Below are 17,331 nucleotides of genomic sequence, written 5' to 3'. Positions count from 1 at the left end.
TCCCGGGAAGATAGCGGCATTTGCTTGTGCAACAGCGAAGGTTTTATGGTTGCCAGTATTCCGTCAATCTGATCACGATCTTTGGTTTCTCTATTATATGAACCGACATAAAGATAACAAAAACAATTTTGGATTTAATGACTGAGTCATTTTACTCATATACATCAACGCTCACAAGTATCAGGATATCTGCTACTGCCATACAAATAATTAATAATATGTAATAATTAATCTAGATTATCAAGGAAACTGTTAATCTATCAAAAATTTATTGCAACTGTTTGCAAGAGTTACAAAAGTGCGTTGGTCCGCATAGTTTCCAGATCTGAATCGTATAGTATTGTTGCGAACAGAGTGATAAAATGTATTAGTGCTCAAAGATTTAACGAAATCGGTGATCCATATATCCTGCACTATCCTTATATCAAATCATCCTTTAACCGCACGAAAGCTTTCGAGGATCGTAGAATGGACCAGACTGAATTATTCGAGGTATTTCTCCGGAGGCCAATGCATTCCTAGATCGAACACGGAAAGACCGAACGCACCGTGCCGTTCATTCTGGCCTCGTGCCTCGATTCAGATTTCCTGACGTGGGTATGAGCGAAACGAATTTTTGGCGTGGCCGGTGAAAACACGAACTAGAGAATGATGGTTGCGGTGATTTTAGATGCTTCGTACTTGGAATTGATACGAGCACCGCGATGCCTTGCTCAACGAGGCTGGTGAGAGACGTTTCAATTCCAGACAAAGTACGGATCGTGTCAAATTTTTATCCTAAGAGCACACTGTGATAAAGACAGAGGAATGAAAAAAATATAGCGAAAACGAAAATAGAAAGGCAGTTGATAAGTTGTTCGGAGTCAACGAATATAAATGAATACATGGTCAAATAATTAACGTTAACCGTACATAGTGATACTGATAAATGTATATATTTACTGATGATTTATCGTTTGAAAATTTAAACTCGCATTCTAGAAGCAAATTCAATTAACACGCATGGATGCTCATACGGTGAACTCCAATGATTTAAAACGCGCTTTTACAATACATCAAACTTTATTTTATTTCACTATTATGATTTCTTCTGTTTTCTTTGCAAAATTCATCATTAAAAGCCAGAGTATTGTATTTATTTCAGTTATGATTAATTGCACTTTCGATTTAACGGACTGTCACTCTAAAGTCAAAAACAGGGACGAAGATTACAACAGACGAATCTCGTCGTGATTTCGTAATTTTTCGCTAGTGTGCGGCATGTGACGCTTGGGTGACAGGCGTACGAGGAAAGCGTCAGACAAGTAAAGAGACAGAACAGAGAGGGTTTGATAATACGGAAATGAGGAGAAGAGAGAAAGGGACAGACTGGAAAAAAGGTGGAGGGAGGTAGTATCACAAGGGGATCGTGCTGTATCGATCCTAAATGTGCAGTCCAAGGCCATTGTTTTTTCCCCGTTTATCAAACCAATGCGTGACGAAGGTTTATGTTAAAGATGCATCAGTCTCAAAGAAGAAAGTAGGTAATGCGGGAGCTCTCGCGTCTCGACATCCCTTTTTGCGATCTCCCTCGTGTTCAACCCCGTTTCTGCTATAGATTTATGTTCTCCAACCTTTTTTCTATCTTTTTTATTTTCCTGTTTTTTCTCTCTTACGATCGGTCGCGGTGAAGTACACGTGCATCACGGTGAGTTCGAACGATATCTCGAGTCAAATCTGTTGGTGTTGCGGCCGGGGCCAACGTTATCGATTCGTTCGGTGGACGTGTGCACGTCGAGGGCGATTTCTACGAAATGACCAGGAAATAATGGCCCGGTTTCGGTGACTTTGCACGTTTTAGATCGATCCGGCGCGCGGCGAGCTCTTTCGCCACGGGCGACCGGATGAATCGGAGATTACAACCCGTACCACAAAATGGATCGGAAGAAATTGTATTTTTGTCTCTTGTATTTTCTCTTCTTCCTTTTTTCTATATTTTTTTTTTTTTTTTTTTTTGTGCATGTAAATGAATCTATTACATGTTTTAGAGACCCTCTAACGAGACCGTGAATGCTCGTTCATTTTTAGAGTCAACGATGGAATGCCATAGCGTGTCGATTTTACGATTCGATGCGTATCAGTCGTGACTTTGTTGTACGTGCATGGCTGATTTTTAATTGCGTGGCAGTAATTGAGTGAGGAATATAGACTGGTTACCAAGGAGAAATATTATTCCAGTTGTTAGGTGGCAAAGCTGTATGCGGTTGAGTTATGGGCCGAAGAAACAAACGTGTGGTACGTGGGGCACACGCCATAGTCTGACCTAATCTGATACACGCTGATATTACAATTTGCCTCGTGCAGCTAATGAAGGAATGCATTAGGCGTTTCCGCGGCTGATTACCGTTTGCTACCTCTGCTCTACGTAATAAAATTGCGAATTGACTGCTTTGAGCGTTAAAAGCTACCACGATCTTTAATTTCCGTACAACTTGCAGAATTAGCAAAATCTTTATCATGCTTGATGTTTCGCGTTATTTCCTTTGAATCAACTCCTTGCTTTAACCCCTTGCCTGCATCGAGGAAAGAAAAACGCGCCAGCCGCTTACAATTAGAATAACCAGAGGAAGATCGGATAATGTCGATTTCAAACGTTTCTCGTTAATCAAAAATGATTCTTCCCGAATTATAAGCTTTCCATAGCTTTCACGAACGAAAGTGCTTACGTGCGTACTATCTATAATCATCGTGAGTTAATATAATAAAAAAAAATATCAGGCAAAAAATGCCAATCAGTTCCAACATTAATTTACATCGAATAAAAAGATTTTCCCAGTATTAATAAAAAACGGGAGTCGTCGAAAAGTTTTCGTATTCCTCGCTCTTTATATCGTGTTAAAAGCGCAAAGGGAAATATATGTATAATTTTAGTTTCCATCGAGTTATCTGGTAGAGATGAAGGTTGGAGGCAAGCACAATCATATGTCAATTACGCGAAGCGGAAATGCGATAATTAAAAGTCGCATTGCCGTGATCGTGTCTGCCTGAATATATTAAAATTGAAACGAACATGCAATATGTAAATGAAATCGTCGCATTGGTCGCGTAAATCCGCTGTGCATATCTAACGAAACCCCTTTTCGTGAAACTAGATGTAGCGTATGGATCGCGATATGAGAAAAAACATAGGAAAATGTACCGGAAACTAGGATTTCTGATGAAACATTTTGTAATGTACAGGCAACAGAGGAAAATCTCTCCTTCTTGAACGGGACATTAATCCTGGTCTTAAAACCACTGAACAACGCTCAGAATAGAATAGAAGAAATAGCCACGTTCCGCGAAACGACTCGACGAATAGATAAAAATTTATAAACGTAACTGTAATCTTTAATCATCGAATTAGGACAAAATGTTTTAGGACAAAAATTTCACTTCTTGAACATCCACTTCTTTACAAGTGTCTTTATACCATAGATTTTCACAGAAAGCAGTTGATTTTGATTTAAAAGCGGTGATACACACGTGTCTTTTCACTCTATCTATTTATATTTCCTCCCATTTAAATGATTTTTCAACGACTGAAAATGATGGTAGACTGATAGTATTAGATCTAAGGATAAGGAGATGAAAAAGAATTTTAAGTAATTTTAAGTTGCATTTACATCTATCTTAAATTCATATAACATAATTGGCCAGAAGCAGACTTGGTTCTGTTCCATATCTAATTATTAAGATCTACGCTGACTTCTAGGCTCGGACAGAGGCCAATTGTTCTATAGATACAGAACAGTTCTTGGAAAATGATCTTATCGAGAGACATTAAGCTTCACTCACACTTCGTAATTGTACTAAAAGGAGAAAGATTAAGAATTATGAATAATTCTGAATGCACGGCTAGGAACATTATAGGCTGCAGTAGAACGAGAATCGGTGTTTAGATGCATCTATACACGCTTTCGAACTTTAAACGTCTAAGTGCCGATTTACGGGAATACGAAATTGATTAAACTGCTGTTATCGCTTTGCCCCTCATTCTCTGTATTTTACTGTTCGAAATCGTATCTTTTCTCAGCTTCCGCGTTCTGGAAATATAAAAGAGAACTCACGAGTATGATTTTTCAGACACTGCTGGCAGCGAGGTAAAGTTCGACGAGCACGGGGACGGGTTGGCGCGGTACGAAATCCTCAACTTTCGGAAATCGGCAACTAACGGGACTAATGGATATCACTATCGGGCAAGTAAAAGTACTTTTGACTTTTTTCCACCGATTAATTAGAACTTGTCGAAATACGGCCTTTCTGCTCTCTCTTCTCTCATCCCCCTCCTTCTACCCTCTTTAGCATCATTCTTCGTCATCATTCCCCAGAGCCGGAGGGCAAACTTCCCGCGAACTCCAGACTCATCGTCGGGTGAACCTCTTTCGGCAGTTTTACGCTCATTCGAACCTGGTACAATATCGAAATTGAAGTTCCTATTATTGGATTTGGCGAATTTCAACGACCGACAGAGATAATTATCCTTCCTGAAACTTCGGGAGAGTGTGAACTGCTATAAATTGAAATAATTCCCCGATCCTAGAGAATTAGCTTAGATTATGCAATTAAATTTTATCTTCTATTCCTTGTACACTTCGTCACTTTTAAGCTCTTCTAACCTGTTTCTTCAGAGTGTCTTTTAACTGCTTCACGAAATTGATTTTCTTCTTTGAGAAATTGGATTTAAGGTACTTCTACTTGAATTTGTCCTTTCTCCATTCTCTCAAATTTTTTTAGAAACTTTTGTAAATTGCACTTTTAAATTATTTCGCCTTGCTGACAAGCAATGTTAAATAATCGACCTTTTTCATTTCCGAATCATTTTATGCATTAAATTCTTTTTTAGGCTTTTATACTTTCTCTGTATAGCTTTTTAACCTTCTATAGTTAGAAACTAACAAAACCAGAGAGTCTTCCCTTCTTTTTCCTTTTATAGTATTTCGAGTATTAATTCTTCTTATAACGGTGTAATAATTCTTCTTGGAATAATTCTTCTTGGAACGGTGACAGCATCCGTCTTGGATGATGTCCTGAAAGGTACCATTTTGTCTCGGTGATCGCCAAAGTCACTCGTGACTCTTCACACCTGTCCATATATTATTTAAAGATGATAAAATGGCTAATAGGACAACTGACGACACAGAGGCAAAGAGACTTATCTCTCTCGCTCACCATCGTTACTCTATGATCTTATTTGTAGATGCGAAACCAATATCAACTACGTACGAGAACGAAAAATCAGAACTCCAGTCCCTCGTCTGTTGTATCCAATTAACGATTGTTTCTCGATAAAAATCGTAAATCAACGTAAAACCGGGTGTACCGGTCGTGTTTCCAGCGATAAAGTAGCGGCTGGACATAAATTGCAACGTGACCTTCGCTACGTTCGCCTTCCTACCGCTGGATGCAACTTACAGGATGAAATATAACCTTTGCTCGACGGAACAGGTAACTCTAAATTGTCAAAGAACGCGAGTTTTATTGCACCAACGTTCTGGCCATTTATTAAAGGAAAAAGTGAAAGAAAAAGGAAAAAGAAGAGGAAAAAACGAGACCATCCGTATATCCAGGGATAACGGGTGGAGTACAATCTTTTCCCCAAAAATTCCCACGCGAATTCGTATTTCAATCCCCGTACGAACGTATATTTCATTATCAAAGTAGAGTATCTAAGTTGCGCAACGACGCGTTTTATCCGAAACATCCATCTCGAAAAATGAAAATAACAACACGCCTCCTATCTTTCGATCGATCGCAGGTCAAATAAAAGAATTTCCTCCCCAGAGAACAAACTTTCCAATTTTATAAATGTTTCTGTCAGAGCGCGCCTACGACAGACACCGAGTAGACAGGATTGAAATCGTGTATCGTTTCGAGCATTCACTCGATTGTCCATCCAATAGAGTTCACCCGAAATTTCGACGTCGATTAACGCCTATGTTTCGAACGTGCTACTACTATCGCTTTTCACTACCAGTTTTCACGCGATCGACAGGGCACAGATCCTACGACATCCTAAATCGCATTCGTCATATCATTCGCGACAGTCGACGAGAAGATGGGTCGATCGATCGGTAACGATGGAAATATCTGTCGAATAGGTGGTAGGAAAATGGTTCAACTCATTGGATATTCGCACGGAGGAACTGGTCTGGGCACGAGGCACCAAGGATTTACCAATCTCGGCATGCTCGCTACCCTGCGAGTCAGGTATGATAAAGAAGCAACAGGGTGACACTTGTTGCTGGGTATGCGACCAGTGCGAGGAGTACGAGTACGTCTACGATGAGTATACCTGCGTGGACTGTGGTCCGGGCAAATGGCCACACGAAGACAAGAGGGGCTGCTACGAGTTGCCCATCAACCACATCAGATGGAACAGCGCGTTTGCGATCGCGCCAGCGGTGATTTCGTGTCTTGGAATCGTGGCCACCCTCGCAGTCGCGTGTCTATTGTTCCACCATAGAGACACACCCGTAGTTAGAGCATCAGGACGTGAGCTTACGATCATTTTGCTGGCTGGAGTGCTCGTTTGTTACCTCAACACGTTCCTGTTGCTAGCAACGCCTACTACAGTTACCTGTATTCTTCAGAGGTTCGGTGTGGGGGTGAGTTTCAGTGCAGTTTATGGAGCACTGTTGACCAAGACGAATAGGATCGCCAGAATCTTCGATTCTGCATCGAGGTCAGCCGTTAGACCAAGGTACATTAGTCCTGCGTCCCAAGTCTGCATCGCGGCCGCGCTGATCGCATTGCAGGTAAGAGAAAAAAAATGAAGCGACTGTTTGCCGTCTATTGAATATATAGCTCTTTGATCAACACGTTCGTTATGGAATTTTTTCATTGCTTACAATACTGATAAATAATTTTTTCGTCTGTAAATCGCGCAGAATTGCGCTAACAACGGGATACATCGCAGAAAATATTCTTCGTACAAATATAATTGAGTCTTAATAGAATGAATCTTAACGTAAGAGGCATCCTCGAAGTCATTTTAAGAGAAAAACATCTTTTACATTTTTAACATTCGAATCAGTATTCAATTTTAGAGTATAACTCTGATCCACATCGTATCCAGTGAAGATGTTGATATCTTTCACTGAAATCATAATAAATAAATAACGAAATGGTTCTGAAATTTCCAATCGTGTTGTATCTGTGCTTTCATGATATCAGGTGGTTTTGACCCTGGTATGGATGATCATCGAACCACCGGGAAGAAGATTCTCCTACCCAGACCGCAAGCAGGTGATCCTCAAGTGTAATATCCAGGACATGAGCTTCCTCTTCTCCCAGTTGTACAACGCGTTGCTAATCCTAATCTCAACAGTGTACGCGGTGAAGACACGGAAAATACCGGAGAACTTCAACGAGAGCAAGTTCATCGGCTTTACTATGTACACCACCTGTATCATCTGGCTGGCATTCGTGCCGATCTACTTTGGAACCGGAAATGCACACGAGACTCAAATTACCACACTCTGCGTGGCAATTAGTTTAAGCGCCACGGTGACATTAGTTTGCTTATACTCGCCAAAGGTGTACATCATCGTCTTTCAACCGGACAAAAACATCCGCAGGAAAGTCACTATGGGGGATAAGTCTAAGAAGCAAGGGAGTAGCGCAGGAACTTCTTCTATTACCAAATGTGAGTAAATATTTGTATCGAAGAACATAAAGAAAAGGCACCAGAGACGGGTCAGACTTGCGCATATCTTATTTGAAATAACCGTGTAAATGATACGGTTATTACAGTTTATACTGTTCCAGACATATTTCATCACGTAAACAAAAATGTTCACCTATGTGAAAAAAGTGATATTATGATTTGTATGCACATCGATTAACGATGAGAAATGTCTAAACTTCGCACTCTCGTTACTATTCGTAATAAACAAACCGTCTAGCAAAAATTGAAATCATGCATATGCATAACGATTATTTCATTTTTTTTAATTTGTTAGTGATATGATGTTGAGTCGAAAATAACTCAGTGAGTGTAGTTGCGTAAATTTCTAATACAGATTAGAACTCTTTGCAAACATATAGAATTCTAATATTTATATAGAATTGCGCTGCTTTCGTATCGTCCTGTACTTTGATCAGGAAGAAGCGAGAATTTTGAAACGTACAGAAAATACAAGGCTATGCGTATCGAGTGTACATTGTCAGCAAATCAACCTTGATAATATCCTTCCATCCGTCATCCTGACATCTTACGAACGAGACATATCCTTTCAGCCAACGATCTAATAAAGCTCGATCCCATTGTGGAGAAAGATTAAGATTTACATTTGGAATCCAATAAAACCTTGGCACGCTAAACGGTCCCATAAGACGTAGACGTAACCGATCGATTACATCGCGCGAATATAGTATTCGCGGCGCTCCATTTTAAAAGAAGTCGGCTTTAGCCTCGGTTCGAATCTGCCTGCGATGATAAAGGTGGCTAATAATGCCCGAATCCGCTGACTCGATTCACTCGCAAATTACGAAGCCTCGAAACACGGTAGTGAACTCGGCTCACTGCCAACACCTTGTACCACCCACGACTCCACTCTCTTGACCGTACGTCGCACATATTTTCTTTGTACTCCGCACTTTATCACGACACGAAGTCGATCAATTTGTTGGATCTTCAGACGTCTGCCATGGCACAACCTTTCGAAACGTTGTTTTGTCCCGGAGCATTATAATTATTCTAAGCCTGAAACAGCTACGACGACTAACCCTTTCATCGATGATTAAAATGACGAGGTGCTGTAATAACTATGACGCAAAATTTCAAAAAATTTTGTCGTATATATATACAACGTACATACATATATTCCTTGTGTGGAGTAAGTAGATTGTTAATTAAATAGAAAAGGATAGGCCTCGTAGATTTCATTAATCTCGATATACGTATATTGTCAATATTCTGAGTAATTACTCTTATACTCGTACATAAGTAACTACCGCGCCATTTAATTTTAATTTCCAAGATGTGCATAAAAATATTTTTGGCACAATGTACTGTATTTTTTAGAAATGAATTCAGACTTGACTTTGGCCTTGGTTGGATAAGGAATTCGTATTTCACGGTTAGGTTTCCTAAAACAAGTCTCGATATTTTCTACCGTGATCGAATCTTGTTAGATAATGCAAGGCGACCGACGAACACGACAAATGTGTAACTCGATCTTTTATCGGATCTTACTAAGGAGAATAACGTCTGACATCGTTGAAAGATCGCTAGGGATTCTCGAGGTGTAAATTTCGTTTCAACGACTCTCGATCGAGGGCAAGATCGACGCGTAATTCCAATTTTCTGCATTATGTTTCATTCGCCATCGTCGAGGTGCTCGAGTTCCTCTGGTAGAAGAAGATGGGAAACTGGTGTGCAGAAAGAATCGCAAACAATCGGTGCTTGACGCTAATTTCCTTCCTCGCGTCAGCATCGCTTTTACATATTTGAATATCAGCTTGGGAAATTTTACGGCCGATTTGATTCGCCCGAAGGGGAAGACAAAATAGGCAAAAAGAAGTCAGAAAGCTGAAGGAACACTCGCGCAAGTATTTAACACGAAATTACGTACATCATCCTGCCTAAGTGACCATAATATTTTCCGGCTATGATACTTAACGTGAATCCGATTGCCAGTGGTAGATCGACTCTCGTTCAATTTCCGTATGGAAATCGATTCTCCCATTACCACTGTCTATTGTAATTACGGACTAGTTACACAGCCGGGCGGCACGGTACGGCGTGTAATCACTGGGGATTATGGCTGGGGAAACGATAATGGCCGGAATTGTTCATGCTACGCTAAATTATTAAGTTAATTCTTGAATCTAGCGCAGTCACTTACATTTATCTTTGCCTCTCAGAATATTTTCAAACTTCGCACCTAAGGTAGCAAGAGATAAAACAAGGTTGAAAGGGAGAGAATTTTAGCCGTTCGGTACCTCTTTCATTAGTTGGAGGGTCTCGCCGGTAGTACGGAGATGTGAAAGTTTCATGGAATTCAGCTGAGGTAATCATCCATCGAGTCCAGTGATCTTCGGGAAAGTTTAATTAGAATCCTGCTTAGCAGTGTAACTACCAAACCAATCAAAATGGTAATGATGGGTTTCGAATTACTAAAACTTACAATTACTGAAAACTTGTATGTACAATTGGAGAATATTTATTTTTAAAAAGATGTTTTCAAACCTTTCTTACAATTAGTCTCTTACATAACGGCTTGCGGTTGCGTCTGTCTAAGCTTAATCTTCGCTATCAGTCTCCCAGTGAATCGCACGATCGGGAAAAGTCATTTCGTCGTGACATAGTACACATAGTAGTTCTGTGGTTGCAATTTACATAGAATTTCGTGAGAATCGTTAGGTGGTGATTTGTAACTGGCATTAATTGCTCTAGGCCTTTTGTTCTCCTTATATTTTACCGAATATCACGGGATAACAAAATTTCAAAGAATTTAAGCGATGAGCGTTTCGCAGTCCGCGTTGAAAATTTATCGAGCCAGGTGATTGATTCCATTCGCGATGATGTGTCTTTTCGTTAGATCATATTTAATAATTTCATAAGCGTACGCATACATTTCCATATAAGTGTTAGGATACGAAATTAGAATGCGATAATTAATCTAAATTATTAAGAAAATGATTAATTGGTCAGAATTTTGTATTTGTATAAATGAATTAACTTAATCTTTAAACTGTGAGTGTTCCATGCTCGGGCTATACATGTATATACATATATTTCGACCAGGTTGTATTTCTCGCAAGATAGTAGATAAAAAATATTTTCCCCCGCCTAAAAAGAAGTTATTGGGTAGGGAAACTTATGTTTACAAGGGCAGATATCTGCGTCAGTTTATCATCGAACAGCGATGAAGTGGAACTTACAGAGGATACAGAATATCCACGTATACATTTTGTGTAGGTAAATCACAGGCTTCTGTCCTGTTTTAGCTGCGGACAATAGTTTTGTTGATAAATTTATATTGTGATTAAATTTACGTACAAATTATTACAATTATTATTTATGTTTTTGCATCAGTTTTTATAATAAAGTGTTTCTATTTGAAGACTAAATATTTTTCATTTAACCCAGATACCTTTAAAAATTAGGGGTATTCAGGCCGTAAAGTTAACTATTTAATTTTAATCAATAAGTGTAACATGATCCTTAATCTGTAATTTTCCGGTCTTTTTTACTTTATAAATTTTTGTACTTCATTGTATTTCGCATGTTTTACTTTGTATTCTTTACGATATGACTTATTTAAATAAATTATTTGACAAATGTTTTATAATAACCTTAATTTAGAACGTTCCAGGATGTCATATCAATATTTTTGAACTCTTTTAACAAGTATTAGCTACTGAAAGATCCATCGAGAAGATCTACGTCTACAATTTGAGGATATCGTAAAAACGTTTGGGTTAAATTATGATACCTTTAAACCATACATGCGATATACGAAAATTTCTACATCGCCTCAAGTTCTAAATCCCATTATAATTCTTAATAGTTCTAATTTAAGGATTTATCAGATTTACTTTCCTTCTTTGCAAGTGCCCTAATATGATAACATTATAGAAAGGAATATCCATGGTGCTAGCACGAATGCGTTAATTTAGAAATATTCCCGCGATTTTATTGGACATTCTGACGTTACTAAAGCGAGATTCCTGATTTTGTAGCCAAAGAAGATAAAAAGCTAGTCCTTGATAATCGCTAGCTGGTTCTCATACAACCTAAAATTAAGGCTGTTTCTTGCCGGATCGATCAGTCGAAATGTATTATTAACTGCGTATTAATTATCCGTTCGTTACCGGAGGAGCCGAAACACGCAGTTAATATTGCATAAAGAGAAATACGCTATTACTGCAATCGAACCTCTTAGCGCTAATTACGATCGACATTTTTCGCTCTCCAAGCAGAGCTGAACTCGTCCTTGTTCGCACCATCGACTAGTATCAACGCCAGGGAATAACAACGTTTCTCTCTTCTCTCTTTTTTTATCTCTCTCTCTCTCTCTCTCTTGTGTTTTTTTGCTTCTGCCTTTTAACTCTTTTCCGTCACAACCTTTCTTAACCTTTTTTTAACCACGAACAATCGATACGTCACGCTACTCTTGTTTCACGTGTCTGAACCGATACGACCGTAATTTTAGACATTTTTCCTCTTTGTCCTGGACCATTTTAGCACCTGCTTCGACAATCTTTAATAGCTTTTCCTTCTTTTCTCGCTTTTTTTTCTCGATCTTTTTACTCTTTTCCCGTGGAAGGTTTTTACTCAATAGATAAATCGCTTGTTTGTTCTCTTTCTATTTTTCATTTTTTAATACCAAACAGGAGGCTGAGTGAAAATATGGAAAAATACAAGAGCATTTTTTTAAAAACAAGATGGATACAAGACATGACACGTAACATCCGTATTTGGGCCTTAAATATACCTTAGCCTAAATCATTTTTCTCACATTAACTCATCAAGATACACGCAGAGATATAACACGCGTTCAACAAATCAAAATTTTTGTTAGTATTTCCGATATCCACTGTGTGATCCTTATAGAGTGTTCCTTCCCAAACACTACATTAATAGTACATTTCAATGAATTTGGTAATTCTAGTGTTAATGAGTTAAAAAGAAGATACCTATAATGTATCGTTTGTACCAGTTTTCCTTTGAATTCCACTATTTTAATTATTCGCAAAAAAGTTGTTTCTTTGAAGCAACATAGACATAAATTAGTCACGAGAAAAAGTAAAGAAGGTTTCCAGATAGTCCCTGCCCAAATATCAATTCCAATTAAAGCAGTTTAAGTCGAATGATCGTAGGAGGTTTGGTGGCGGGCACAATGGCCTGCATTGACGTTTGTTCTTTCCAACTCCGAGTTAAGTTTCAAACTAATAGTGGAAATTTTCATTTCCGAGCGCTGTTCCAGAAAGTTTAAACTGCTTTCCTGAAAGTCAGCCCACACGACCCAGACTTTCATTGCGCCTATTGCAAAATATCTGAACTTTCCCTAATGATACAACACTACGTCGTTGTTCTTCGCGAAATTAGCGCAATTTTCACAAACAACTCGTCAATTCCAACTTACCTCGTCGTTTTCTCTTTCCTTTCTTTCTTCTCTCCTTTTTTGCTTTTTCGTGCAACAACATGAACGCTTTGTTCGTGCTAATCGCGTGCAATTGCGAGTAGTACTCGTCGAATGAAACGCAGGATTTATGAAAAGTGAAAAATGGGAAGTTCGCTTAAAATGAATTAACTACTTAAATGGCGTTTTCCATCTTTAAAACGAATGGTAGAAGAGCGAGACGTTAATGGGGCTTTAACGGTCAATAAATTTTACACCAGCTGTCGTAACATCCTCCTGTGAAAATGATATTCAACTTAATAACCCTGACCGATCGTAAATGGCATTCCATCCTCCCATTAAAACCTTCCTTGTCCCCTTTCAGAAGCTCCATCAACCAAATTGCCAAGTACCTCGTGTATAATCACTCGAAGTGATGTACATTGATACATATTATTGCAAATTAAATAGTCGAGAAACGAAACTAATTGATACAGTGACACCTAAAGTTTCACGACACCTAATTTTACAAAACTTCAGGCGATCTATACAACATTTGACATTGGTGGTACAATCGTTTCATATATATTGTTTTACATTGTTTTATAAAAATATGCAATATAATCTGGAAAAAGCTTCATGCATCGAGATGTCAAATTGAATAAATTACGTTAAAAGCTTTAGCTTTTTAATATTGCTAACATTATTTATAATATTTTTAATATTAAATTTTGTCCTTTTTGTATTTAAAAAAATACATACACGTAGGCAAATATAGAGCTATATTTATATTTAAAGAAATATATAGAGTTTTTTCAGAAAACTTCTTAATTATACAAAGAGCTTCTGATATATTATGAATTACAATCGTAGTACGATCTATACATTTCAGACACGGGATGTGAACTAACCAGCGAGAGCATGCCTCTCCAAAGTGCACTGACGGCCGCGGTACAGACGTCTGTAGGCGTGACGGAGATCTCCCTAGCGTCGAACACATCGAGCAAAGCTAATAACGAGCAAGTAGCGCAGCTGTAGAGAAGCGGGCTGTAATTCAGATTTGAGGAAACGTGGCATTCTGGCTGCCGGCCAACCGATAAGACCTCCGAGTCCGCTGAAGGAGGACCACGACACGTGTGAATAGTGTGAATTCATGCTAATAAAAAAAAGTATGTATTTCGAATACGGTGGAAAAGTTGCACGGCAAAAAAGCAGATGTGCAAAGCGGACGAAAATAATGTGTGTGCGTACGTGCATGCGTGTATGTGTGTGTGTATGTGTGTGTATATGATAAGGAACTGACGGGAAAAGTCACTAGAACCGGCTTAACGAAGGCACTTCCGATTCTTCCTTCTGTGTGCACTGCTGGTTCCTACGATACGCCTTCGATCCTCCACGGCCATGAGCAAGCTCAACTTCCTTCCACGTAGATCCATCGTACGATTAAAAATCAGGATCTCAAGAGTGGAGGTAACGCGAAGAGAAAAAAGAAAGACATCAAAGAAAAACGCCATGACTACGTCGTATCTACATACGCTTAGATTACTCTGTTTATTACTCGTGCACGAAGTGTACGATATTACAAGATATGGTAATATCGCGATATATGGAGAACTGTTTATAAGCGTTATTACGAAAACCTGCGTTGCATATTATTCAATTACGACGCAGATATCGGTACTGTCTCTGTCGTCTTCGTTCGTTCATTATATCGAATCGCGATTGTATCGCGATCGCTGTTGTCGTTATTGTTACTGTTAAAACGGTTATCTTTGTGAATAATATATATGAACGATATACGTACACAGGCACGTACACGGATATTTATATTATATGCCAATATAGGTATAGTACACAGACGACCTGGCTGGCATGAGTTTGAAAGTCTGAATATGATTAGTCTCGGCAACGAGATCGAACGAATCGGAAGTCAGCATCATTGCCGACAGCTAGAGGAGAATTCGCAGAAAGAATTCGAATAGCGGAGAATATCCCAACAATTACCATCCACAGACAAATGAATTTTACAATGTTTGTATCTGTTATTGGTTTAACGAGCTGACTAATTGGTACAATTAAAGCGGCGCGTTCGGCCGCGTATCGACGATTAAATTCGATTACGATTAATAATGATGCGATCGAATAGAGTTTTCTCTCTGGTATTTAGCCGAGTATTTAACCGAGACTACGCTAAATGCTAAATCGTTGGAGTACCTGCATGCGCACACTCGTGCGTATGGGTGACTCGTGCCTGGAATTACTCTGTCGGAAAGGGTTTGCTCACGCATATGTAATTAGCTTGTTCGAGTAATCGACGTTCATTGTCCACGTTCTTCCCACATAGATCGTTGACGAAGTAAAGAAGAAAATATTTACATTCCGTGAGATGTATGTATATATATATGTATGTATATATGTATATATATATATATATACTATTACATAAGGTACTCGCGTGCATACAGGCACATACATATGCAAATAAACACACAAATACAGTTCTATGGTTGCACGAGATATTATGTATTTCTTTTCGGCACACGATTACGTAAGTTGTTAATTTTACTCGCAACTAGCTGCAATTAATTCGGGAAGATCGTTCGTTATAGTGGGAAACGAAACCAAATTTCCATTAAAGGAATATCTTTCGTTTTCGAATCACTTCCCGCATTTTTTGTATGGATTTGAGTTCCTAAAGGACATGAAATTGTTTCGATTACGAGCTAGATCGTTCCCTTAAGATTGTTATTATTTTTTAGCGAGTAATCGATATCTTTAACGAGTTGAACGTTTCAAATGTTTATTTCTGTTGTTTATTATAATCGTAAAGCGTTCTGATCTCAAATATGGAATTACCAGCAGTCAATAAAAAGGAGCGTGAAAGAAGTGCAATTCGATAGTCCGCCGTACGACACTTTAGAACAATAACTGGAGTACAGAGAGGACAACGGTGACAAAGAGAAAGAGGATATGAAAGAGAAGAAGAAAGGGACATGAAAATGACGATGACAGGGAAAGATGAATGGCGGAAAATTTTGAAACTAGGCCGACTACGCGATGCGCGGATTCAATATACATTTCCTCCATGAATAGTAGACAATAAATAAATCGCTATAAGGCGAACTTCAACCTGGTTCGATCAATATCAGGATTTACACTCGACCTGTTCGATCAACAACACCACGATTTCGTTCTCTGAGGCGACTAGTGGTATTTAGTTTTCTGCTACAGGCATGTAACGGAGGAAACAGAAAAGACGACTATTGAATCGTATGAGAAATCTCGAAGATTATAATTCCAAAATTCATTTAACGGTCTGCAAAGATCGAACTATTGATAAGAAAAATCGAGATATAGAGAAAGTTAGATTGTTACACTTGTAATTATAATCTTCGACGATTATACGCATAAATGAAAGCACGATTGTTACGAACGAACAAAATTTTGTCGTTATTAAGAAGAAGAATGTAAGGAAAGATTAACACGATGGGGAATTATAGTTCGAATGAATACGATGCGTCATACAAAAAAGATAACTTTGTATCTTTTATTATAACACCGATCATTGAAATAGATTTTTCCCGGCAAAAGGAATTCTGGCATTTTATTATTCACTGTACTTGAACATATCTTTTCCCTCTCCCCAATTACTAATAAAACAAAAATTAATTAAGATTTAATTGCGAGTCCGTGTTAATGTAAGAAAATATTCATCATTTGATAGAAACCCAATTAAACGTATCATCAATCTCAATTCCAATCCCTGCGTTAAAATTGACAAACTCGTCTACTAAACTCATAATCAGCAACAAAATATATATTATGGATAATAATTTCAATACAATTTTAATATAATTAAAAAATTTAAAAAATAATATATAATATAATAATAATAATATATAATTAAAAAAAGTGTTACGTTCTCTTCGTGACTTATAGAAATATAAGCTAATTTTGACAACTGATAAATTAGCAATACAACGACAATCAAATTGTCGCCTCGTTTTGCCTTCTGATTAATCGAGTATCTACAGCATTCGGTATCTTAATAACATTCGTGGTAACGATGAATTTCGAATCTCAATTCCGAAGAGATTAAAAATTTTCTATATTGTAAAAATTCAAATCGGCGAATTTGTCGAAAAATTGTCTCTTCATGAATTTTTACGGAAACTTTAGTCGATTTGTAGTAACAGTATATGAATATTACTAAAGTGTATAGGTTAGCAACTACAAACAG

At 38.2% G+C, this 17,331-nt stretch overlaps 1 protein-coding gene across 10 annotated transcripts in view; it reads left to right on the top strand.

The window, feature by feature from the left end:
* The window catches only part of LOC132907381 (metabotropic glutamate receptor), a 34,044-nt gene extending 17,359 nt beyond the window's left edge, over positions 1-16,685 (top strand). For all 10 annotated transcript variants that reach the window (XM_060960432.1, XM_060960431.1, XM_060960428.1 and 7 more), the window contains 4 exons: positions 4,105-4,217; positions 6,120-6,776; positions 7,195-7,666; positions 13,984-16,685. In XM_060960432.1, the coding sequence (XP_060816415.1) occupies positions 4,105-4,217; positions 6,120-6,776; positions 7,195-7,666; positions 13,984-14,129 (1,388 nt within the window). In that variant the 3' untranslated portion in view covers positions 14,130-16,685. The remainder of the gene's footprint in view (positions 1-4,104; positions 4,218-6,119; positions 6,777-7,194; positions 7,667-13,983) is intronic.
* The last annotated feature ends 646 nt before the right edge of the window (positions 16,686-17,331 follow it).

The sequence above is a fragment of the Bombus pascuorum genome, chromosome 5, assembly GCF_905332965.1.
Source record: "Bombus pascuorum chromosome 5, iyBomPasc1.1, whole genome shotgun sequence".
NCBI lineage: Eukaryota > Metazoa > Arthropoda > Insecta > Hymenoptera > Apidae > Bombus > Bombus pascuorum.
This window is presented reverse-complemented; position numbering and strand designations above follow the sequence as displayed.